The sequence below is a fragment of the Sycon ciliatum genome, chromosome 3, assembly GCF_964019385.1.
Source record: "Sycon ciliatum chromosome 3, ocSycCili1.1, whole genome shotgun sequence".
NCBI classification, from domain to species: Eukaryota; Metazoa; Porifera; class Calcarea; order Leucosolenida; family Sycettidae; genus Sycon; species Sycon ciliatum.
Window position 1 is genome coordinate 32,338,733 of NC_088645.1, and position 24,662 is coordinate 32,363,394.

The window sequence follows — 24,662 nt, forward strand, 5'->3', positions numbered from 1 at the left end:
GCACACTCTTGGTGTGGGGGGGGGGAGGGCATGTACTCTTGGTTTCACGCATCCCTAACAACAGGTGTACTACTTGTCGAGCGCGCCATAGTCTACTTTTCCAGTACAATAACTGTGATTTCAGAGGTCGATTTCATTCGTGTCCCGATGAAATTCAATGTATTTTTTCCTTGTTTTATGAGCTTTCTGGGAAAATCAGGCTTGAGATGTATTTGCTGGCACACCGAAACTACTTAATCTGTGTTGAATTTGGTTAGTTATAGGATGCAACAAATCAAACAGAAGTCTTGCGAAAAGGTGCCATGGTGGTGAGTCAGGGGAATCACGTTTGTGCACTGTGTCCACAGCGTGAGTCAGGGCACCTGCTTGTGGGGCACAATGTATGCAGGGTGAATCACCCCTGCAGCAATGATCATGCATGTGCTGAGAGCCGGAGACTGTGCCAAAAGCACCTCACCTGATTATGTAATCGCACAACCTCCATTGATCACCGTGCCATTCTCATCTTTTTAACTGTTTAAAAAAATTAAAAAGTGCCAAAAATGAAGTCTACAGAGAAGAAAAGAATGTTATCGCATGAGATGATTGTTTTAAAAGTAACTCGCGGTGTTAGTGAACATTTTAGCGTAACGTGTAATTCTTGTGTCCTTTTCTTTTCCATAAAATTAATGTATCCTTGGCTCTGGATCCTCCGACATAATGATGTCTTGGACATTCAAGGTAATAGTATAGAAATTGAACAGCGGTTCTAGGGGATAAATAGGCCTCGGAAATAGCTCAGCTAAAGGAATCGCAAACTTGAAAACAACAAATCCTCCTTGAACATGTTTTGGCCACACCACGAGTGGCCTGCTGGATGAATGATGGGTCAGACAAATACGATTGATTCACACAATTATACCATGCAAATAATAGCTATCAATCTGCACACGCATACACAAGCTTATCAATACACACACCAGGCTGGAACACTCTATCACATTCATACTAATGCAGTTACCAAGCTGTTGTCTGTCGTCAACTCAATTGCCAGGCAGCGTATGTCCTCGATCAAGTATTTATGGAGGAGTGTTGATGTGGCACGGCAGTTCCACAGCAGAAGAAGGCGATCGTGCCACAGCCAGCTCACTACTGTGTTGCTGATTGCTGCTTTCATCGTAAACACCATGTAATCGCCGATTCGCCAAGGCAACATGTGGATTGTGCTGAGGAACATCCCGATGAAGATCACGTGTCTCACTTGATGGCTGGACACTTTCTGAAGAAGATCAGAGAAATAAAGAAGAAATAGCAACGACCAGAATTAGAAATCGTGCAGCCCTCCATAAAAACTATGATTATAATTATTATGTACACAATTGGTTCAGAAGCCCAGAACCACAGTCCAGTGAACAGTTGCTACATGGGCAGCATGAATGAAGTACGAGTGCGGCACTGTAGCACTATTCCATTAAATTTAATAATGTTTTTACCTTTAGCACTCGTAAAGAAAGAGTTGGCTTCTGTTGTGTTCGTGGCTGGCTTCCTAGCTGCAACAGTGAGCAAACGCAATAGACACGAACATTTCAGAAATCCAGGAACATGACGATTATGATTGCTTTAAGCACTATGATGCTGAATAGATATACATCGTATTTCACACACCCAGCCCAATATTCCAAAGCATCGCCTACATGTACACGTACATGTACATATATGTGCTTATGCACGGCTCGGTGATCCGAAACATGGACATTGTGTTCCGATTCATGGATGTATCGTTCCATTTTTGATTTGATTGAGGATCTATGGCTTCCTGTTTCTTGCAGTACATGACTGTTTGTCTAAGCTGAGTTCAACTATACAATCTTTTCAACACTAACATTGTACTTTTCAAGATGATGTAAAATTCATCCAGGTAAGGATCCATGCATAAAGTGGCGATAACTCACACGCCTTTATTGAGTGTAATTCTCGTTTTTCAAAAAACTTCTTCAACGAAGTAAAATTAATAATGATAGACTTGGATTGAGAGTCAATGATTAATTTATAGTACTGTCCATCAGTTTTGTGCAATGTTATCGCATGAGCTGATTGTCAAATACTTTGAAACAACTGGTCATGTTATGAATTTGATTGTTTGGTCTTGTTAGTGGACATTATAGCGTTACCTGTACTTCCTTAATCCTTTTACTTTACTATGACTAATGATAGTTGATCTCTTTGAAGGAATCCTCAGAGTTGTGTTAACTTTTGTGTATGGCTCTTTTTTCACATAGTTTGAAATAATTATAGTACTATAATTATAGCCTTCGAATGCGAATTGATGGGCACTAAAGAAATATTATGAAATTGTTGTAATCGCTTTTTCGTCAGGTGGTCTTTACGAACCATAAGTAATCGATCTCAATCTTTGTTACTTATAATCATGCATATCCATACTATTTGCAGCAGGTTGCCTTGTTTAGAATATACTGTAATTTCACAAATTTTCCTTGTACTTTTATTTTCGGTACTTTCGGTGCGTCTGTTTCACACCTAAAATTTCAATACACCGAACAAACATAAACACACATAATCCAATAGGGAACTGCTTCTAGGAGTCTGAAATGAAATTATCTGCTGGCAGCATCCACACATCCACGGCGTAGATCAGTATGTGGATGCTTACCCTCAGGTGAGAGATTTGTACTGGTACGATTGGCCAGCCATGGTTGGGAATGGTCCGGAGAGGTACGGCATGATACTGTTACAGAGCACAAACCGAAGACACAACACGAAACCTGCCAAATTAATCATATGAAGCTATGAGGAATAACTACAATGACTCGGTCCAAGTGCGGTGTCATAAAAGCATTATTGGCGCACAGGAGTAACAATGATTCCGAGACCTTTGGTCGGAGGAGTTACTTTTGCCCCGCCCCCACTTCCATCCAATATGCCACCGCCCCCTCTGTGCAGCATCTGATGGTACTGTGGTATTCAGTAAAAAAAAAATCCTAAATAACATAATATTTTCAATAGTGTTCAGCACTTCAACATACTGATGAAACTGGAATAAGAGACTACTAGTATAAAATAGTAATCATGACATCTACATTGTATACAATGACGGTCCTTCCTGAAAACATGCTGGAAGTCAAAGATAATCCAAGTTCTAGTTCAATAGTAGCTGCACCGTAACATTTCTCAAATTTCTTCGGCTTTCATACATGAGTGTCCGACATTGCCCTAATGGAGGAATTCTTTCAACTCAGACACGCCAAGAAAAGCACAACAAACCATACCAGAACTTGAATTGCTTGACACACTATATTGTGCCGAATGCGGTGGACTACGGGCTTCCTGATCATAAGGCGCTGCAGGGCACAGATAATGCATGCAGTTAATTGAGTCAGATTTTTGGTTGTGTGAATTCATTTGACATGAAAGTCTCATGCATAACCTCAACCTGTCCGACATTGCCCTAATGGAGGAATTCTTTCAACTCAGACACGCCAAGAAAAGCACAACAAACCATACCAGAACTTGAATTGCTGGACACACTATATTGTGCCGAATGCGGTGGACTACGGGCTTCCTGATCATAAGGCGCTGCAGGGCACAGATAATGCATGCAGTCAATTGAGTCAGATTTTTGGTTGTGTGAATTCATTTGACATGAAAGTCTCATGCATAACCTCAACCTCATAGCCAAACTCTTCGCATGAAGCTTTTAGCGGGTATATGAGTGAGATCTTGCGGAGGTAAGCAGACCGCCCCCTCCCCCCCCCCCTCCCGGCAATATTATATTACAATGACTGATCACCGTATTTCCTCGATTAATGGTCCATGCTCGAATAATAGACCATGCTCAAATAGTAGACCCTCCTAGAGGCCTCACGGAAAAATAGTAGACCATGCCCGAATAAGAGACCCGGTCTCTTATTTGAGTTCATCGCTTTGCGCATGCACACTAAGAAAGCACGTGGTGGATCAAAAAAGGACGCGATTTTCGGTTGCGCAACTACAATTTTTGTAGTGGCTAGTGCTTTCTTTCATTATTTGAGCATGGTCCACTATCTTTTCATCGGCACATCGCTGGAAATGGTGGATTTTTAATAGAACTTATTATGACGTGTTAAAAATCCACCATTTCCAGCGATCGGCCGATGAAAATATAGTGGACCGTGCTGAAATAATGGACTATGCCCAAATAAGAGACCGGGGGTCCAACCCTCTTCAAAAAACAATAGACCGGGTCTATTAATCGAGGAAATACGGTATGTTTTCAAATCACCACTATCATAACTATCTCAACCGTGAAATGGAAGTATCCTATACTCGAAACTATCCTGACCAGCTAGTCCCCTCATCATCATTATTGCAGTCCCGTACTGGATTGCAAGAGAATGCGGGAACTTCACTTCGGTTTTGAATCCGGTTTCCACACTGCCTTTCGCAGAATGCAATGCCGCCTTCCTGGGATGGAGGTTTTGACTCCCTCTGTCTTTCATACTGCAGGGGAAACTTGCTGGGCTTGTCGCGATGTAGTGTACTTGCTGTGATTGGCATGACATCGCTTGTCCTCCTGGTACGAAATGCGGAAGGCTATAGTATAATAACTGTAACTATTGGCTGCTAAAGGGTGCCCGATACCCCGCCGGTTAATTAAGCCTCATATCCGTTTGTAAACTTAACCCTCATTCCGGGCAACCGTTTCACTCCTAGTGGAAAGGCAGCTTTTAAGGCCAATTCTATACATGTGGGTGTGTGGGTCAGCCAAAAAAAGGAAATGGAATCTAGAAGTTGGTGTTTGAACAGGCTGCGAGGTGACAACAGTTTTAAGGTAGCAGCCTGGTCCTAAATTTCATATGGCATTCAATTGACCGTAACTTTGCTGTCTCTCAATGGATTAGAGTGAAATTTGCACCACGCACTCTTGCCAATATGCTGGCCCTCTGGACATGATTTAAAAGTTCTTGCGCCTCACTGACAGGCTTTACAGGCCGGAAAAACTCAAAATTCCGGCATAGTGCCACGGTTGGCAAGCCACTCAGGAGCCAAACAAATACATTTACATTTTCCAAATTTTCTAGCTAATTCTGTCCGTGCTCAGGATTCAAACCTAAAACAACGTCCAGAAGCAGCCATGGTCGGTGGGATAGGGCCCTTCAACGTGGCCCTGGAATCTGTCACAACGGCAGGAGTGGGCGTTCCGTCACAGACTCCCACAGACCCAAGTCAAATTTTGATTTTTTTTAGGTTCAGGGCGTGCTACGAGGTCGTACCTTTGATACAACATCCAGTGCTGGGACCTCCACAGCAAGCCATTTCCACAGCGCTTCAAACCGAATCCAGGATACCCTCCAAAATCGGCAAAGACTACCACTCACGTTCCAGCACTGCCTGGTACTGAATCCTACCTGACTTCTTGACACGACTCAAACTTGCCAAAGTCACTAAATCAACTTCAACTACAATAATCAAGCCACATATCTGCAATGTCACGAGGGTGTTGGCAAAAGTCCTGCTGCACAGCGGCGGGCGAAGCCCGCCGCCGTGCAGCCCAATGCGTGTTTTTTTAACGTGATTTGTTGGACCTTTTTGGACTTGGAGCAAAATTCTGCACACTTTCGCGTGTTTTCATGATGCGACAAGTTGCGCATTGTCTGCTCACATTCAAATACAGTGCTACCAACAAATGACAGCGCGCAACAAAAAAATCTTTCCTTGCAAGGGCACATTTTCGGCCATAACTCTTGAACGGCTGGTCAGATCGGGACACAATTTTCAGAGAATTTGCAGCTATTCAAGCTCTTTCAACTGACGTAGCACTCAATATGAATTTACAAATTCGATTTTTCAGCGAATTTTGGGTAGTCTGCCACCTTAATGAAAAAACTTCGTGTGTCTATAATAGCTGTAGCTGAGTGATTATACATGACTATAATGTACATGTGTATGTGTGTGTGTATGTATGTGTGTATGTATGTGTGTGTGTGTGTATGTGTGTGTGTATGTGTGTGTATGTGTGTGTGTATGTGTGTGTGTGTATGTGTGTGTGTATGTGTGTGTGTCTGTGTGTGTGTGTGTGTGTGTGTATGTGTGTGTGTGTATGTGTGTGTGTATGTGTGTGTGTGTGTGTATGTGTGTGTGTATGTGTGTGTGTATGTGTGTGTATGCGTGTGTGTGTGTGTGTGTGTATGTGTGTGTGTGTGTGTGTGTATGTGTGTGTCTGTGTGTGTGTGTGTTTTTTATATCTGTGTGTGTGTGTATGTTGACATTCGCTATCATTGCGTATGCAATGGGCAAATTCAAGGTCAAGGTCAAGGTATGTTGTTGTTGTGTTGTGTGTGCGTATGTATGGGTGTGGGGGGGGGGGGGGAGGGGGTACATGTACTTGTTTGGGGTTGGGGCTATGTGTGTGTGTGGGGGGGGGGGGGTATGTGTGTGTGCGGGGGGGGGGGGGGTATGTGTGTATGCGGGGAGGGGGGGGGGGTAATGTGTTTGGGTGTATGTGGATGTTGGGGCATGGGGGAGTGTGGCAATGAGTACCTATGGGGGTCCAGAAAAGGGCACGAGGGAAGGAAAGATGCAGTGAATGGAATGTACAGTGCAATCTACTCCCATTGCATCTCTTTTTTTGCAGGTCACGTGCTTGACGATGGTGGTGTTCTTACAGAAGCGGAAAATCAAGTCCAACTGAGTCTCAAATGAACCGTGAATTTATTTGATTCAAGCGAATGTAGAAACTTAGCTTGAATTTAAACAAAACATTCTTGTCTTCACAGGCCGGGATGCATGATGCAGCGTCAAAGCTACAGGTCTCTACACTGAGAGCCAGTGTGAGCACACATGCAATTTGGAAGTGTCTGGTATTCACTCCAGTTTACCACTTACTTTCTGGAGGAGCTTTCTGTTCCGTCTCTTCTACGTTCCTTTGAGGATGCACAACGTGAAGAATGCAAAGGACGGAGCACACTATGCAGGCAATGCTCGACATAATGATGAGGGCGATAAAACCTGTACGAGCGGTGGACGCAATAAACAAGAGGGTCAATCAGCATACGAAGAAACAACTCTTGGCGGATGATGACCACGCTGGCAGAAGATCATTTGGTAATTGCCAGGTACATGTATGTTTCATACAATCGTCATGTTTGATATACACTGTGGGGATGAAGAAGTGAAGCGGAATTCAAGGAAGATACTGCCATTGTGTTCTGCCAATTTCACTGCTTTTGGAGCAGAATCTGCGGACCCAATGTTGGGTGGTAAAATCAAGAGTCCTCCAGAAAATGTCATTTATTGGCAATACTATGCTGTATCCGGCAGTGTAATTATTTATGCGGCATGGCGTTAATTAACCTACTGTGATTTTAAAATCAGCCTTGCACCAGTTGAAAGGGGCCAATTGTCGTCAGGTGGAGTTTGACAACAGCATTATGCAATTACCTGCATGTAGAATCAAGCAAAGCCACGCAGGGTGCTGTGCAAATGTACTGGTTCAGGAAACAAACCCGACTTACAAGGTCGGATGTCCATAACTGGCACGGTACATGCACATGCCTTTCAGCATTGCCAAATTCCAGCATAAAACAATTACTTTCGTTGCTAATAACGTTACTATCATCTACCTGTACCTTTAGGGATGCCTGTAGTATACGAATCTTGTCCTTTAGTCGATGCCGACGTTATTCCTGGGGCTGTAGCTAGGATGGTGGTTGCTTTAGTGGCTTCGCTACTGGCGGTGAGCCGGTCCACGTTCGTAGTGGAAGCGGGCTTGGACAGCACAGGGGTTGCAACTTGAGGCGCTGTGGTTACACTTGAAGGCACAGTGGGTGAAAAAGGAGTAGTGCGAATGGGAGGCACGCTGATCTTTGTCCGTTGAGCAGGGGGGGTGGTGGGCAAAGGGGGGCAGCCGCCATTCGTAACGATATCGCAGATACCTGAAAGCAGAAAGTAATAATAAGCAAGAGCGGTTCATACGAGAAGTACATGAGTTTAATAGTAATGCTATAGAGAAGGGAGCAGGGATAGAGAGAGAGAGGGGGGGGGGGGGGCGTTTCCTGTCCTTCACAGTTCAAGCATGGTAAAACCTCTGTGACCACTCTGATTAGCCCTTGGCGAACTATGCTGGCATATCTTCTGGCTTAATCTTCGAAATTTGTCTAAATATTATGCCCTGGCATAAAGGACTTCTGAGACCAAAGAGTCGGCATAACCTTACGATGTTGGCTGAAGATTAATGCTCCAGGCATAGCCATAATACATGTATTTAGGCATGCTACAGGAAATAACCTGGTGAATATTACCCCCTATAAGCAGTGCTGTCATGGTGCCAGAGTCGTTGTAACGTTGCGTAATGCAACAAGAGTGCAAGGGCACAGTATAGCAGCATCATTGGCACTATTCCAGCATCATATAGCATTCATTGTAACTACTGGCACAATTTGGTCATAATGGAAAGCATAAATAATTCAGCAATTTACCGAGCATAATCCGCCAAGGGCTGTTTTGTACTGAGCTTACCATACCCTTATTTTAATTGGACAGCAGCATTATATTATAGCACCATCACTGGCCTAATTCCAGCATAATGTAGCATAATCACTGGCGTAATTAATTATTTGGGCATAATGGAAAGCATAATCCAGCAATTTACCGATCACAACCCGCCAAAGGCTAACTCTTATTAGGCGACAACCTCTACTAGAGAACCAATCAACTAGTACCCATGATCTACATGTACATGTACATGTAGGAGCGAAGGTTGTTTTCTCCTGTCAAATGACCCTGTATAAGGATAATTGTCACCTGGACGCTGTGACCACATTTTTAGGGTGCCTTGAGTGCATGGTCGGCCTACGCAACTTACTACGCAGTTTCACTGAAAACAAAATTAGAGTTTTACACTGTTTTTTCCCTGTCTGGGTGCGAGTGTACCGGAAATCTGCCGATACGATTGGAATGATTGCTATCCCCACTACACTGGACTGTGTCGCGTGGTTCAGGACTTTCGACTACAAGTACAAGTACAAGTGCTGTACAGTGTTTTATGCCCTGTACAGTGCAGTACTACATGGATGTTCTAGTTGAGTCGATCAAATCATCAAGAACCTGGCTGAAAAACGTACTGATACCTGGCTGAAAGACGTACTGATAGCAGCTGTCGCAGGTTGGAGTTGAATAAGGTCAAAGGCATGATGGCCCAAGTCCAATAAAGGTACTGGAAAAAATTCCCAGTCCAGTAAAGTATACAGGCTTATTACTTTCGTGCTCAAGTAGGGGTTGTCGACATTCCCCCAGTTTGTCTCTAATGAAAATGATCCATTCAGAATCTGGCCACAGAGTGACAAAGGCAGCGTTGAATCGACTGGAGCACTACATTTATGATGACCAGCGCTTCGGCCAAGTGGTTGCAGGCTTGCCAGCGAATCACAAGGTCCCGAGTTCGAGACCCGCGCTGGGAGCGTGTACTGTGCTAGCACAATGTCAATGCGGTGATGCATGCGTGAACCACTGTACTGTACATGCCAGGAACTGCGCTGACACCCAACGTCAACTGGGTACATGTATACACACTACTCACTACTCGGAGTGAGGATGGAAGGACCAGGAAGCAGCCACATGATTGTACATGACTGTACGACTACAAGTACGAGGTTCGCCACCTTGTCGAGCATGCCATTGGCTGTCAAAGTTACCACCTCACCCTCACCTTTACGCGCTGCATCTGCCACCCTGGTATTACATAATAACAGGCATGGTGGTGGCGTGGCACGAGCTAAACTTCCTCAGCAGCCACGGTGCACCGGTGGTGGCCTGACGCGAGCGAAACCTGCTCATGAGCTTGTTGAGTTTCTCAACGTACATGTATAACACCAACGAGTACGATTTCTTGCGAAGCTTAAACTACTGTTGACGTTTTGTGTTCAATTTTACATTTCAATGGAGTGTTCTAATTATTTCCGATTTTGGGTTGTCTTTTTGCTTTGACTCTTGCTTCATGGTTTCACGCGAATAGTGTTGTGGATAAACCCGTTCTCAAAAGTAGAGAGGATGCAGTAGTGACCAATTGATAGTAGTTAAAAATGTAAATGCATGTTGTTGGAGGATCACTTCATCTTTCCATTGTACATTCTTCATTATAGTGATACGAAGAATATTTGAATCATTCGAATTTTTTTAGAATACCGGCTCCAGAAAGAATATTCGAATGTAGACAGCATGTGACGGGAATGGTCTTAGAGACTGCTTCCCCCATTCCTGTTGACCTTCCAATCACATAATCACTTACACTCTTTCTGCATGCTCTGTATGGTGATCCCCAAATTACTTATTATTATTCATGCATAATGGACAACTATTTCTCTACACACATCCTTATTCTACCTCCGACACCGTACTCTGAACACAGCAGGGAGTCGAATATGACTCCCTGCATTTATTCTGAAATATGAAGCTGGCCACGACGAGGGTTTTCCCTCAGCTCTTGGTTAGTCCAGAAGGAGTAAGTTCGATGTGTCGACTGGAGCTGCTAGTAAATTAGTATGCTTACTGTTACACAGCAACATTGGATATTCGAAAAATTCGCACTTTATGATTGTGTGGTTTAGTTCCAACCTTTACATGTACATATACTGTATCTCCTGACCCCGTGAGCCGTGTTGTGGATGATAGTGTAGAAATTAGGTTCCGAGAACTGTGAAGCTTGTTCTTACATGTATATGAACAAGTGTAGGTCGAATCTGCTCTTTAACTTAACCGGTGGGTATTGCCTATCAACATTATCTGTATGCAACATGAATGGTTGGTCTAATTGAGTGAAGTGATCGAATATTCCAGAGAATATTCTTTGGAAGAAAACAGAATTGGTTGCATCACCACTACATTACTGTGCAGTGTTGGACTGAAGCCAAGGACGAGAGGCGATCATGGCGTGATGGCACAAGTCCAACAAAACATACACTACAAGTCATGTACATGTACATGTAGGTACTAGAACACATTCACTATCCAGTGTGTGTGTGTGTGTGTGTGTGTGTGGTGGTAGGGGTCATTCCATCTGCCCCACTTTCATGCTCAAGTGGGGAATTGTGGAAATTCCCCCGCGTCGTATTCAATCAAAAAAGCACTTGATCTATTCAGACTCTGGCCCCAGAGGCCGCGTTGAGTCGACTGGAGAATGTAACAATGTAAGTACATGTACAATGTAGCAGTTTGGAAGACACCAACAATTACATGATCAGAAGACCTAGACAGCACAATGTAGATAGGCGACTCAGACAGAGTACAGTGAGTAGTTGACCAGGTGGCTCTACATTAGTACATAAGCAATGCGCGCAGCAGTGCTACTGTACTGAAAGGCAGAAGCCTGAGCCTCTGCAACCAGTGCTTTGGCACGCACAGGGACATGCATCGAGCTTTTGTACGACAACGTATGTAGTGTAATAGCAAGTCCTAAACTGCCTCGCATTCTTATACAGGACGAATGTGCTTGGAAAATCGTTGGCAGAGATATAAGACAATAACTATTACCCTTCTACATACATGTACACACACATGTACATGTATGCATCGCCTAATTGCACACTAGAAGGACCGAATATTCCCGAAGCTTTACTCTTCTATTAGACTCCATAATACATGTATAGGCTGCACAGACAAAACACTGAGGAGCTGGGAAAAGTCAACCTTCCGCCCGATTGGCACGCACACACATACACACACGCACACACACACACGCACACGCGCGCACGCACACACAACACCTACAGTGTACAGTGTAGGTATGCCCGCATAGTCCTGTTCCATTGTAGTCTATAGTCAGTCTGCAGTTTCTACTACACGCTGGCATAGTTGTAGTAGCGCATCCTTCCCATACATGACAGCAGGAACTTGCCAGGAAGGCATTCTCCCTCTCTTGTCTATACGCAGCTTGTTGTGAAACACTCAGGAATGTTTGTAGAAGTGTTTGATAATTTTTTTTGAACCGTACACCGAACAACACATTTGATCAGCTAGCGTGTGTTGAAGAAGAAAATGAGCGGAAATGTACTACGCTGTGAAACACGCATGAGGCATGCATGATCAGGGCAAATGACAGCTGAAAAGTGTTTGATGATACCCCTTGGCTTGGATTGCTTTCTGCGTACTAGTACTACTACTAGTACTTGTAGCAGTCATGTACAAGTACACGCACCCTGGTCACTGCCACTGGTCAGTACAATCCGCGTTGTACTTTCTGTGTGGACGTGAACACAATCATGACATTGACATTGTGTAGTCAAGTAAATCGACTGCAGTTTATTATACTTCATAGGAACGAACCACATGGACTTGAGCACGGACAGTTTGAGCATGAACGTCGCTCAAATGGTACCACAAAGTGATGATGGCTGGGTGGATTCGCAATGTCCTCCTCCACTTGACATGACTTGTTCATATCGTTGTCGTGTAGGCAGGCTGTGTAAAACGTTCTTCCGTCTCTAACAGTACAGTCATGATACTGCACCTATTGAGCATCTTGTACTTGCAGAGAAAAGGATTTTTCCAAGGACTCTGTAACGATTAGTGTTCTCTTTATAGACAATCTGAACTGTATTATCTATCACTGGGATCATGGTCACAACACTAGTATACACTTAGTAGATATCATGATCACTAGAATCAACCCACCTACATGTACTACAGTAAAAGTCTGTAAGGGCCTATCCAGACTAGGTAGAAAACCACGTAAACACGCCGTAAACATGCTTGTTGCCAAGGTGAGTGACGAAAAATGGCCGATAACGGGGAACGTGGGATTCACGCGGAACGTGAGTCGAGGACCCCTGTACAAAGCACGTTTCTCATCTACGTGCCGTTTTCGAAGTGTTTGTTGTGTGAGAGTCGATCGGTGGAGGTTTCGGATCGCATTTTTTCTTGCTGTTTCCAGCTGCTGCAGCTTGTTTTTGCTTTGCCGTTTTCATAATGCCACACGTCCGTTTCAGCTACGACTCTGAGGCGACATTGATACAGTCGTGGCTGGACATGCAGAGAAATCCCGGGGTCTGGTGAAGAGGAAGGTGTTGTAGAGAGAGAGAGAGAGAGAGATAATTCACTGACGAGCGAGTATTTGAAACTGTTTGGATAGGAAGTAGAACCCTGTTCAGTTGTGATGAACGAAATTGACGACCTGAAGGCCAAAGCCAGGGACTTTTACTGGAAATACACGGCGGCCACAACCATTAGTTCATCAAGCGATGCTATAGCGGGCCTCGACCGTGACGCTGCGCTGCCGCGAGAGTGTGGCCAAATTTCCGTACCTGGAACAGAGTTCAGCTTCATCAGGGTGATGTTCCATGCGCTCGGCGTCAGTACTGCCATCGCTGGGCCGCCACTCGTTTTTGTAGCTAGCTGGGTAGGTCTAGACCAAGCCAGGGAGTGCTTGCCTGGTGTACAACACGCTACAACTACAAGTCACTTGTGTGTCTGCCAGTAGTGCATCCACGGACAAAAATGAACAGGTACACGTAGTGGTAGAGGTGACAGAGCGAAGTGTGGACAGCGCACCGCGTGTACGTCACGTACTCTGAAACGGGACGCCGTTTTTATTACCTAGTGTGGACAGGCCCTAAATAACTACGTACACGTACACGTACACGTACTGACTTTCGAATTATTTAGTGGCCTCACCCGTACTAACTTTCTGGCGGGTGGTGACTTTCAGGTACGAACTAACTAATTACTTTCGGACCTGACTTGTGTGCAGCGGAGAAGTCACTTTGATCTAACATATACATCTACATTGTACATGTATACATGTACAATGTAGATGTAAATGTATACATGTACATGTAGATGTACATGTACATGTATACATGTGTTCTACATGTACATGTACCTGCTGCTTGTGGGCACAAAACCAGTACATGCACATACTGTTTGTCGGGCAGTATGCATGTCTGGTTGGACTTCAACAGACAGAGTCAAAAGAATGAAGGGGGTATATATTTCGGGCAGGTATTTTACGGACTAACATAATTATGTACAGTCATGTACATAATAGATGTATGTATCTTGTAAAGGAATTTATGGTGGACGATGCATAGGGCCTCTACATGTACATGTTCATGTACATTGCATTCGGAAAGCTCGCTATTGACGTGAACGTCGATGTACAAGACTGTAAGAATAATGTATTTGGTTGTTGTTGGTGCATGCTTTTAGACTACGGAGATTTAGGTAGGTACGTAGCATGGGTAGGCCCTTGCGGATGATGCTTTGGATTTTCGTCATACGCCCTACTCATCTGCGGGCTAGCAACTCACAGAATGATGTAAGCTGCATGTACATGCCGATTGCATTGTACATTGTACATGTATCTCATCCGCACCAGTACAGATTACAGAGGCCAACACGAATGAGCAAACCAGTACAGACTACAGAGGCCAACACGAATGAGCAAAAAAAGTGGGAGCACCCTATAGTGTGCTGCGACATACTATTCGTAACGTACATGTTTTACTCACCTTCTATATAACCATTTGGCTTCACAATGAAAGTGGCCTCGCCATAGCGTCCCCCCGGCGCAAGAGGTCTGGCAATGCACCTGAAGTAGCTTGTGCCGACGAAGCGACCCGGGTTAAACAGACTAACGCCGTACTCATCCCCGATAATAACCGGTTCGCGCTCCTTGTTGGGGTCATTGGCTGGGAAGACCTGAATCTCTGCTCCTGTTCCACAGTCGATTCTCCGAATCAGGACGCTTGTGGCGGAATCAGGCACGCAGTAGTCTTCATAGATGTCTATCGACCGGTCCCCGGAACATGGGGGAGATGTGCTGGAGACTTCGCGAGCCACGCGCTGAATGCTGGCCCTTTCGTGCTGGTGATCTGCCACACAGATGCACATACAAGTGCAAAACACACGACCCACAAACAGCACAGTTCAAAATCAAAAAATCCAAGAACAAAAATAATAATTATTATTATGTGCATACACTCAAAGAGTGTATGCAGCTAACGAGGTTAGCCCCCTTGTCGGGCATTGGTTGTGAGACTTACCACCTCACCCTCGCCGTTAGGCGCTGCATCTGCCACCCTGGTAGCACAGGCATGGTGGTGGCCTGGCACATGCGAAACTTCCTAAGCTGGTTGTGTTTCTCAACGCAATTGTATAGCCGGTTGTAACGCGGACGTGCAAACTTTACTATACTCAAAGAGTAGAAAGTAGAAAGTACCCCAAGTGGCGACTGTAGCTGTCAAGAGGTACAAGCATGGAGAAGACACGCGCAGAACACAGCATACATGCAAAGCAACAACACAGAAACAGTGGCAGAGGAAGCACGAAGTCATCAACTCATATGCTTTGTCGTATTTCTAACCATTCGCGAGACCGCCACGCACAATGGCGCAAACTAGCAATACTTATGTCCAGGTGAAGTTCAACCGGCACCACCGGGTCGGCAGACTTACGCAACTACCGCCGCACGGGCCATGTCCTATGCTATGCTCGAGTAAAAAGAACGCAGAGCCATACGCCGCACACAGTGCGCTATCACAAACCATGCTATACTCACCATCACTGATCGTCACGGCAAGAGAGTCGGAAACGCGGAGGTGACTCGCACTCAGTAACAGGAAAGTCAGACTAGCAACAATTACATGGCCACGGGCAAAAACGATGTTGATGCCATGACGTGGACGCGCTGACAAGTAAAAAGGAGTCATATCCATCTGGGTGCCCTGGAGAAGTGTTATTGTTGTGGAAGAAGACCCTCTATTTTTTACTGCATCAACGTGCAACGGCGATTCACATCCTTATGTCTTGCTTTCTGCCTCTTTCCTCGCACCTACAGCACTTTCAACCGCACAAGGTGTCGTAGCGGTTCAACTGGGCAAGCTTTGCAATGCGCTGCACACGCAGTGGAGTAATAGGGCTTCAGTTCCAGCAAAATAGCAGCAGGGCAGCAGGGCAGCAGGGCAGCAGCTGCCAGTGATGGTCATTCTGTGATCGCATTCTGGCGTGCACGTCGTGCACGCGTGGCCAACTCTACTATACTCTATAGTCTATAATTATAGTATTCTACGTACGTGGCAAAACAGTGAGCATGAACGAAACCTGCACCACGATGAATGGAGAGGGTTACTCCTGGGGATTCCCCCACACGCGCCCAGATTCCCTCATTCACTTCTAACGCAGCACACTGAACACTGCTATTAGGCCACGGTAAAAATTATCTTTGATTCTCAAGTACGCGCGCACCGATTTTTGGCGGCGCACCGACGATTTTTTTATTTCTATGCATGCATAAGCGCACATGAAAACGGTGAATGCGAAAGACATGAATCAGGGAGTAGTAAAATACCGGTATTTTTCTACTCCCTGGCCTGAATAATAAAATAATTATAATGAACCTGTGACGTACGTACGTGTGACCCTATTTTTGGAAATAAAAAAATTGTGGGAAATAAAATAACAAATCGCTCGCTCGCACCGATTTTCACAGGCCCATGACCTGAGAATCAACTTTATTTTTTACCATGGCCCTAGAGAGGTTTTGCAATTTGCAGAGCGAACGTTCGCAATGATTTTCGCGTTCCGGGTTGCGAAAACTATTGCGAACATTCGTGCGAAATTTGTGTTTTGCATGTTTTTCGCTCCAAGAAATCCGCGATATTCATGTTAAAACAAAATGGCGTCACGATGTATTGAAAGTGGTATAGTTGGTGGTACGAGTGTTCAAAACCATTTGAACTTCATACTGTTCGTCTTCTTTTTGACATGCTCTCTTTCCATCGTCCTTAGCTTTTGTTTGTTGAGAGCTGTTTTGGCTTTCTCCTATACCTCTGGGGGATGCCAAGTGATGGTTATGAGAGGCTGGTGATGGCTTTGAGCGAGAGTTTGCCGATCGGCGTCGTCCTCGCTATAGCGAAGAAAATACTAGTTACTGCGCACCTGGCAGATATCACAACACGTCGGAGCGTCCAGGAGCAAAGGAATCTTGGGTTTTCACTGGAATCTAGTTCCTCCAGCATCGTGTAGCCCACCGTTGGTGGATGGCGGTCCAGAAAGGTCGAACCTGGTCTTCTGCAGCATATCGCAGTCCTGCGAGGCACACTGAATACGCCTGTCATGTATTCTACAAATAAAAATCACGAAGTAGTGGACTTTACAGTGATGAGTCTATCCTGTATGCTGCAAAAGACGCAGGAAATGTGACTGGTGTCTGTACACTCAGTGACTGGACGCCAACACCCCAGTCTTCTCCTGCAGGATCTGTTTGACATTGACATTATGCAGTAGGCCGGCATTGACCTGGTTTGGCAGCTACCCGTAATAGTATCTGCCTGGTTGGATGTAGCAGGTTGGTGCTTGCTCGTCGTCCAGTCCGGAATTTTCTTGTAACTCACGGTGGAGTACGCGCAGAGTACATAACCCCCCAGACTGTGCAACTCCCAGGCCACATGCCCTGCCGTCCCGACAGAATTTCAAGTTGACGTCATTATTTATGACGCAATGCAATCCTCCTTGCACCAGTGATTTACAAAATGTGTACGGGTACCGGGTGTCAACGCATCACACGTTTTTCTTTGCAATAATTATTTGTACAGGATCGATCGGTTTCGGCAAGAGTAGATAAACAAGAGTGTGCAACTCGCGGATGGGTTGGCCCACGGCGGAATATTTTGTTGACGTAATCTTTTCGACGACGCACGCGCTGCGAGCCTTTTGGAGAGGTTTCTCTCGTGCACTTGGCGGGGCTTTACACTACAAGGTCGGTGCCCAGCACGTGCTCTCACACTGCTCTGCGGCAAAGTCCGCGTTTCCCTGAAAAAAGGTGACGTCAACAAAGAATTCCGCCGTGGGCGGGGTATCTGCAGATTGTGCAGGAGAGATCCGGAGTTGCACACTCTTGTTTATCTACTCTTGGTTTCGGTCAGGGAGTTGTATAGACCCTCTGGTTTCGGTCAACCACAGGTTCCGGATTCCTCTGATAATCCGGCCGTGTACAGTACGCATTGCATCATCAAAATGACGTCAACTTGAAATTCTGTCGCGACAGCACCCATAGTGCACTCTGGGGGGTAATGTACTCTTGGTCGTACCAAGAGTACATAACCCCCCAGAGTGTGCAACTCCACTATGGGTGCTGTCCCGACAGAATTTCAAGTTGACGTCATTTTGATGATGCAATGCGCACTGTACACGGCCGGATTATCAGAGGAATCCGGAACCTGTGCACGTATGTGGTGGACCGAAGCCGATCGATCCTGTACAAATTATTGCAAAGAAAAACGTGTGATGCGTTGACACCCGTACACATGTTGTAAATCACTGCTGCAAGGAGCATTGCGTCATAAATAATGACGTCAACTTGAAATTCTGTCGGGACAACAGGGTATGTGGGAGTTGCACACTCTGGGGGGTTATGTACTCTTGGTCGTACTCGAAGGCATATATGCATACAGTACTGTAGCGAGATCTTCCGGGCGTCATGCGTACTCAAGGGCGCTGAAATTCGACGCAGTGCTTTCACGAGAAAACGACAACGCAATTTCGGGCATCATGCGTATGTACGCACGCTGAAATTGACCCAGTGCTTTCACCACAACGCCCGGAAAGTTTCAAGTTTTCGATCTCGTATTTCTTCAACAACCCTAAAGGCCTAATAAATCCAAAAAAAGCATAAAGCCAAAAAAGGCAATGGCCCCCGGCCCGCGGCCCGGCGGATAATGCTAGCATATCGAGCATATTTAGCACTTTCTGGAGACTAGCACTGCGCTAGCATGATCCGGCAAGTAACTTAGTTTTGCTGAACACCAGCATATTCTTGCGAAAAATAGCATGCTAGCTAGCTAGCTACTGACTACTGTATTGCAAAAAATATAATGTGGAATTTTTGTGAGAATTCACAATGCCCTCGACCTCGCGAGCACTATTATTTTGCCCTTGCCTGCGGAGTAATAATAATTCGGTGCTTCTTATACATGTAACTGTTCTGTTTCGTAGAACATGACTTACATACATGCTGATGTACATGTATGCTGCATGTACCGGTACGCGGTATGCTGTTATCGATCTGCAACAGGGAGTCGTAAAATACCACGGTACTATTTTACGACTCCCTGATCTGCAACAGTAGTAATCTACACCATTATTTCCATTTTTCCGAAGCAGAACTCAAGCATGTAACAGTCCTTGTTATCGATTGCATCCAAAGTGTTGGAAAGGATAGTCCACGAGCAACTCACACGATATCAAACACCCTAGTAAAATAAATAAAATAATAATATTAATATCTAGTCCAGAGCAATTTTTTCCCGCCAACTCAGTTCGGCTACAGATCCCACCACTCCATATCCGACGCTAGCTGTGGAAGGTATCTGTGAGGCCCGTATGAATAAACTCAACACAGGTGTAGCCTTTGTTGATATTTAGAAAAGTGATCCTGTCAGCTTTTCTATTATTGTGTTCACATGGCAGAAAAAACGACACCGCTATGCTACGTAAGTTTCTACGTAAGGTGCTCGGTACTTCACTTAGGCTACGTTAGTTTCTACGTACGTAAGGTGCTCGGTATTAGATCTACCAACGCGTGGTAGCCGCGTGCTGTGCACGTGCATGGCAGACATTAGGGAGGTTTCGCTCTACGGAATTACGTATGAAAATAACGTATGAACTGCACGGAATTTTCATACGTGAAAATCAGAGCTGTTGGGTTTCGCTCTACGTGATTTCTCCACGACTGCTCAACATGCGTTGTTGCTTTGGAGACGCGTTGGCTGCATGCGCCCACCGTATGCACCATGAACCGAAACCGCGTTTTCCATGATATTTTGCACGTGGTGTACGGTGTGTGTACCTTGTGTTTCGCGCGGCTTGAATGTTGCCATGGACAAATGCGGAAAATGCGAAAATATATTTCAAAAAGTCCTACGGAGGACCCAACGTAGGAAAGAGCTTTCCTACGGAAATCCGTAGGGAGATTTACGTATGAAAGTTGCCCTCGCTCCCCGGTGCGTACGACATACGGATTTTCATACGTATAAATTACGTAGAGCGAAACCTGCCTATTGTGTTGCATGCAGTGCAGTCCGTTTTCGGATGTGCATGCGCGAGGAACTTCCTTCTTTGGAACTGCTTCTTGCATGAGCTGTTTCGGATATTTCGTGTCCTGGCTTATTTCGCTTCGGCTCTGCTGAGACCTCTTTTCACGGAATATTACTCAATGACAGGTGAGTTGACCAGTTCCCTTTGATTCATTTGCTTGTGTTGACTCTTTCATTTACGAAAAGGGTGCTGATTTTAGGTGGAATTCAATAAAATTAATAATGGAAAAGCTGACAGGATCTCTTTTCTATATTATTAACGTTTCTGCTGTCGAGGCCTCCTTTTACGGGATACTCAATGACAGGTGATTTCTGAATTGACCAGCTTCCTTCGATTCATTTGCTTATGCTCACCCTTTCATTTACGGAAACGTGTGCTGATGTTATTCGGATTTAGATCCATTCGTATCTCTTTGCCCTTGCCAACAGTGTGCGAAGAACGCGAGTTCACCTTCTTGACGGTAAGGCTTATGTTGCTGCTGAGGCTTAGATGTGTTGTCGAAATACTCATGTTCATTGTACATTGGTACGTTACAAGTAAGGCACTGGTCATGATTACTTCCGGCATTCCGTGCTCCGATCATAGGGTAGAATATGAATCAGTGGCATAGCATCGTTGGCAGTTCCCAATCTGGAGGGAAAGGTTCAAGGACGCATTGGCCGAGTACTAGTATGCAAATTAAATTTGCATATCAGGGAAAATCTCCATTATGGAGAGGTTCATGCCTTCAGTGACTTGTTTGCTTCATACGAAACAAGCCAATGGGTGCAGTCTCGTCTCGTGAAAATCTCGTACGATCGGATTTGTTTACTCGAGTCTGGGCTGTTTGATTTGTGAGTAGCGCCAAGATTGCACTGCCCCAAATAAAGTTGCGTGCCGGTAGAGCAAGAATTACGATCTGCAATCTGTTTGTAGTACCTGCAAGAATGTGCTGTACATGTATCGTATATTCTCTGTTGTTGTTTCAGTTGCCGTCATGTTGCTAAAGAAAGGTTCAATGACTCATTTCTTTCATAAAAGACGAGTCAATGGTTTGGTCTGGCTTCGAATCTTTCGCTGCAGAAGAGCAAATGCCATCGGTCCCTTGATGTTCGTCCTAAAGAGGTTTGACTGGATATCATTCATACTCCCCCGAAGTCGTGTAACATGTTATTATTATGGTGTGCCTTGTTTATCTCTCAGTACCTCCAACGATATATCCTTGCCCCTTATATTCTATATATATACTGCAATGTATTTGTTTACATTTTAATACATATTTATTGTTCCTACTTTGCTGTGTTGTTTTAGACAATCGTGGACTTGTAACACTTTGAAGTCATTGAACTGCTTCCAAAATTTTTATCGACATCAACAGGATTACGATTTCACTACAATAATGATGCCGGATGACCTTATCACGACAACCCATGACTACAATTATAAACACAGAATCAACAAAAACATCTGCGGCACGCACCTTGTTACAATTCTCAAGTAAATGTGATTTAGGGTGTGGACACCTGAATTTTCTGAAAGACAAGACAATTTTATGACAGAGTCATGAAATTCTGCAACATCCACAGAATGACCTGCGTATAAAAAAAGTATCACCGCCACTACCCAAATGATTCCCCTGCAGAAGAACATGAATACATGTATGCAAGACTAGTTCCATTTTCTGCAAGAAAAGGCGGGGGTAGTTTGAGGTTGAATCGTGTACGGTATACGGCAGACTTGCTGGCTTGGCTTCAATATTATCAAACACAACGTTCCCTTTGTCACTCATCTTATCCTGAGTACTGAATTTGCTGACAATATTGCACCACACTTGTCACAACCTACCGCCACTGCTGGCGGTGGCGACAGGTTCGTCAATGGCGGTGACCAGGCTGACTGACTAGTTTCGAGGCAGCGGCCTCGTTGTCAACCCCGCGGCAGCCTAAAGGTTGATTTTATCGATCCAGCCTCAGCGCCATGTTGACGATGCCCTAGTGACTGTGTGTCATGGATTGCCTTGCCATCAGCGGTCATTGCCGTCCACCTTGGTGCAGCCCTCAACAACTGGCTCAGCCGATGGGAGTCTCAAGTGGACAAAGTTGTTGCCAAAGTAGCTCAGAAGATTGGTGCATCGTGGTGTAGGTGAGCACATAACTAGGACTTCCCAGCGCCTATCTGTCCAGGCTGCGATACTATGTGACATGCTGTACTGCACATTCTTTTCAGCCCTGCAAGGCCGGCAGCTGGACCGACTGCAGGGGCCGCGCACATGCAGGCCGCCTGTTGCCAGTGCAGCATTCTGGAACGTTCCTTCTGAGATCCGTGGAGTAATAACTTTCTTTGCTTCAAAGCAAGTTGCTTACCTTTCTGTTGTGCTCCCAGTGTCCTTACAACAATAACCTACAGCAATGTTTTATTTTCCTTTCCATTCCCCAACTAATGAATACTACGATGTCGATTCTATTTCTGAATACTTAAGTGTGTGCCCGCGCACGCACGTGTGTGTGTGTGTGTATACCTTACTCGCCACTCGAAGTTCTGTTCCCCATCACTGGAACACTGCCTGTTCTTTCAGGACCTGCCATCATCTGCGGATGGGCATTCAATGATTGTATTGTGTGTGTGTTTCATTCAGAATCAGATCCGCTATCGTTGCTATAAGAGAAAATCTGTGGGTTCACATCCAGTGCATTTGTAGATTTGCGTGCTTTTCTCGCCACGGGCGCATACATGGGACATTGTGTGTGTGTGTGTGTGTGTGTGTGTGTGTGTGCGTCTGTGTGCATGGGGATATTGTCTGTATCGGCTTTTGGTACTAATGGTCAGGTCTGTGCTTGCATGTGTGAACATGAAATTGTTCGGTTCTGTGCATGCTATTGCTATGTTGTATATTATTGTATGTATGTGTGCATTTCCACGAACAGTGTAGATGAGCGTGGAGAGTGCATTCATCCCTCATCAACCACTTCCCCTTGGGCTTATGAGAGTTTTTTCTGCGTGCCTCTCATTTTTGTTTGTTTCTCTCTGATACTGTATTGATGCCGGTACCTGTACCTCGATGTGTTCCTCTATCTGCAGTCGCCTTTATCCTTCGGTCAAGTTAACGTTTATTGTGCTCTATTTATCGTGCGAATCAAAATAAACAATAATAACACAAGTCATGCTAGAGTGACGACATGTGCGTGTAGTAGGGTTGATGCGATGTGACGTTGTAATTAGGTGGAACAGAACACACATTGGGCAGATTTATTGGGCATCATTGATTGTGCTCAGTCGAAACAGTGAACATAAGAATTATCTCCAGTGACAGACTGTAGCGGCTAGCCTCCAATAGGTAGCTGGCACAAGTCGCTACTGCTTGTTTGACAGGTGCCGCCAGAACCCCTGTTGTGTCATGCTATAGATGCACATGCCCTATTCTGGGGCATACTGATGTACTTTGATTTTGTTGACTGCATGTAGACAGCATCCAATAGTAGTACTCGTAGACCTTGGCTCTTTGTAGGTCAACCACCATCGCATGGATCGATCGGTGACTATGCACTTGGAGGTTGGAATAGTCCGCGCTGAACAGATCTTGCCATGGCCCAGGGAGTGAACTCGCTTACTCGACTATCCCGGTTTTAGTTAACCAGCATGAGTGGTGCAATTTGTCCATACCATGTTGCGAGCTCACAGTTGTTTGGGCAGGTTTTGAGCTGCACCACGAAACAAAGCGAAATAACGGCGTGACTGTAGAGCAAGGAAGCGGCGAGACGGCACTTCCAGGACGAGCCAGGCAGTAGAGATGTGTTCACAGCACGAGCAACCTCTCAAACCCTGCCGGTACTCCACAGTCACAAGAAAATGTCGGACTGGACGACGCGCCAATGCAAACCTGCTACATCCACCCAGGCAAATAGCTGCCAAGCCAGGCCAATGTCGACCCACTGCATACCGGTATGTCAATGTCAAACAGATCCTGCAGGAGAAGACTGGGAGGATATTGGCGTCCAGTGTACGGACACCAGTCACATTTCCTGCGTCTTTCGCAGCATACAGGGTAGACTCATCACTATAAAGTCCACTACTTCGTGATTTTTATTTGTAGAATACATGACAGGCGTATTCAGTGTGCCTCGCAGGACTGCGAGATGCTGCAGAAGACCAGGTTCGACCTTTCTGGACCGCCATTCACCGACGGTTGGCTACACGATGCTGGAGGAACTAGATTCCAGTGAAAACCCAAGATTCCTTTGCTCCTGGACGCTCCGACGTGTTGTGATATCTGCCAGGTGCGCAGTAACTAGTATTTTCATCGCTATAGCGAGGACGACGCCGATCGGCAAACTCTCGCTCACAGCCATCACCAGCCTGTCAAAACCATCACTTGGCATCCCCCAGAGGTATAGGAGAAAGCCAAAACAGCTCTCAACAAACAAAAGCTAAGGACGATGGAAAGAGAGCATGTCAAAAAGAAGACGAACAGTATGAAGTTCAAATGGGTTTGAACACTCGTACCACCAACTATACCACTTTCAATAAATCGTGACGCCATTTTGGTTTAACACGCATACGGTCCATTTTCGCGTGCACTCGCTTGTTTGAGAAGTACAGTGAGTGGTCTTCATCCGAGGGGGCTG

General features: G+C 45.3%; 1 protein-coding gene across 3 annotated transcripts; it reads right to left on the reverse strand.

Annotated features, from left to right (window-relative positions):
- Window positions 1-487: 487 nt before the first annotated feature.
- On the reverse strand, window positions 488-15,861 carry LOC135811982 (uncharacterized). 3 transcript variants are annotated; one of them, XM_065325264.1, is made up of 9 exons: window positions 15,527-15,861; window positions 14,478-14,840; window positions 7,605-7,910; window positions 6,862-6,984; window positions 3,502-3,573; window positions 3,267-3,338; window positions 2,651-2,725; window positions 1,473-1,529; window positions 488-1,258 (listed from the first exon to the last, which is right to left on the reverse strand). In XM_065325264.1, the coding sequence occupies exons 1-9, from the start codon at window positions 15,681-15,683 to the stop codon at window positions 1,059-1,061; spliced, it is 1,425 nt and encodes a 474-aa protein (XP_065181336.1). In that variant the 5' UTR covers window positions 15,684-15,861; the 3' UTR covers window positions 488-1,058. The 3 variants fall into 3 exon arrangements, with proteins under 3 accessions (XP_065181336.1, XP_065181338.1, XP_065181337.1); XM_065325266.1 differs by lacking the exon at window positions 3,502-3,573; XM_065325265.1 differs by lacking the exon at window positions 3,267-3,338.
- Between the last annotated feature and the right edge of the window lie 8,801 nt (window positions 15,862-24,662).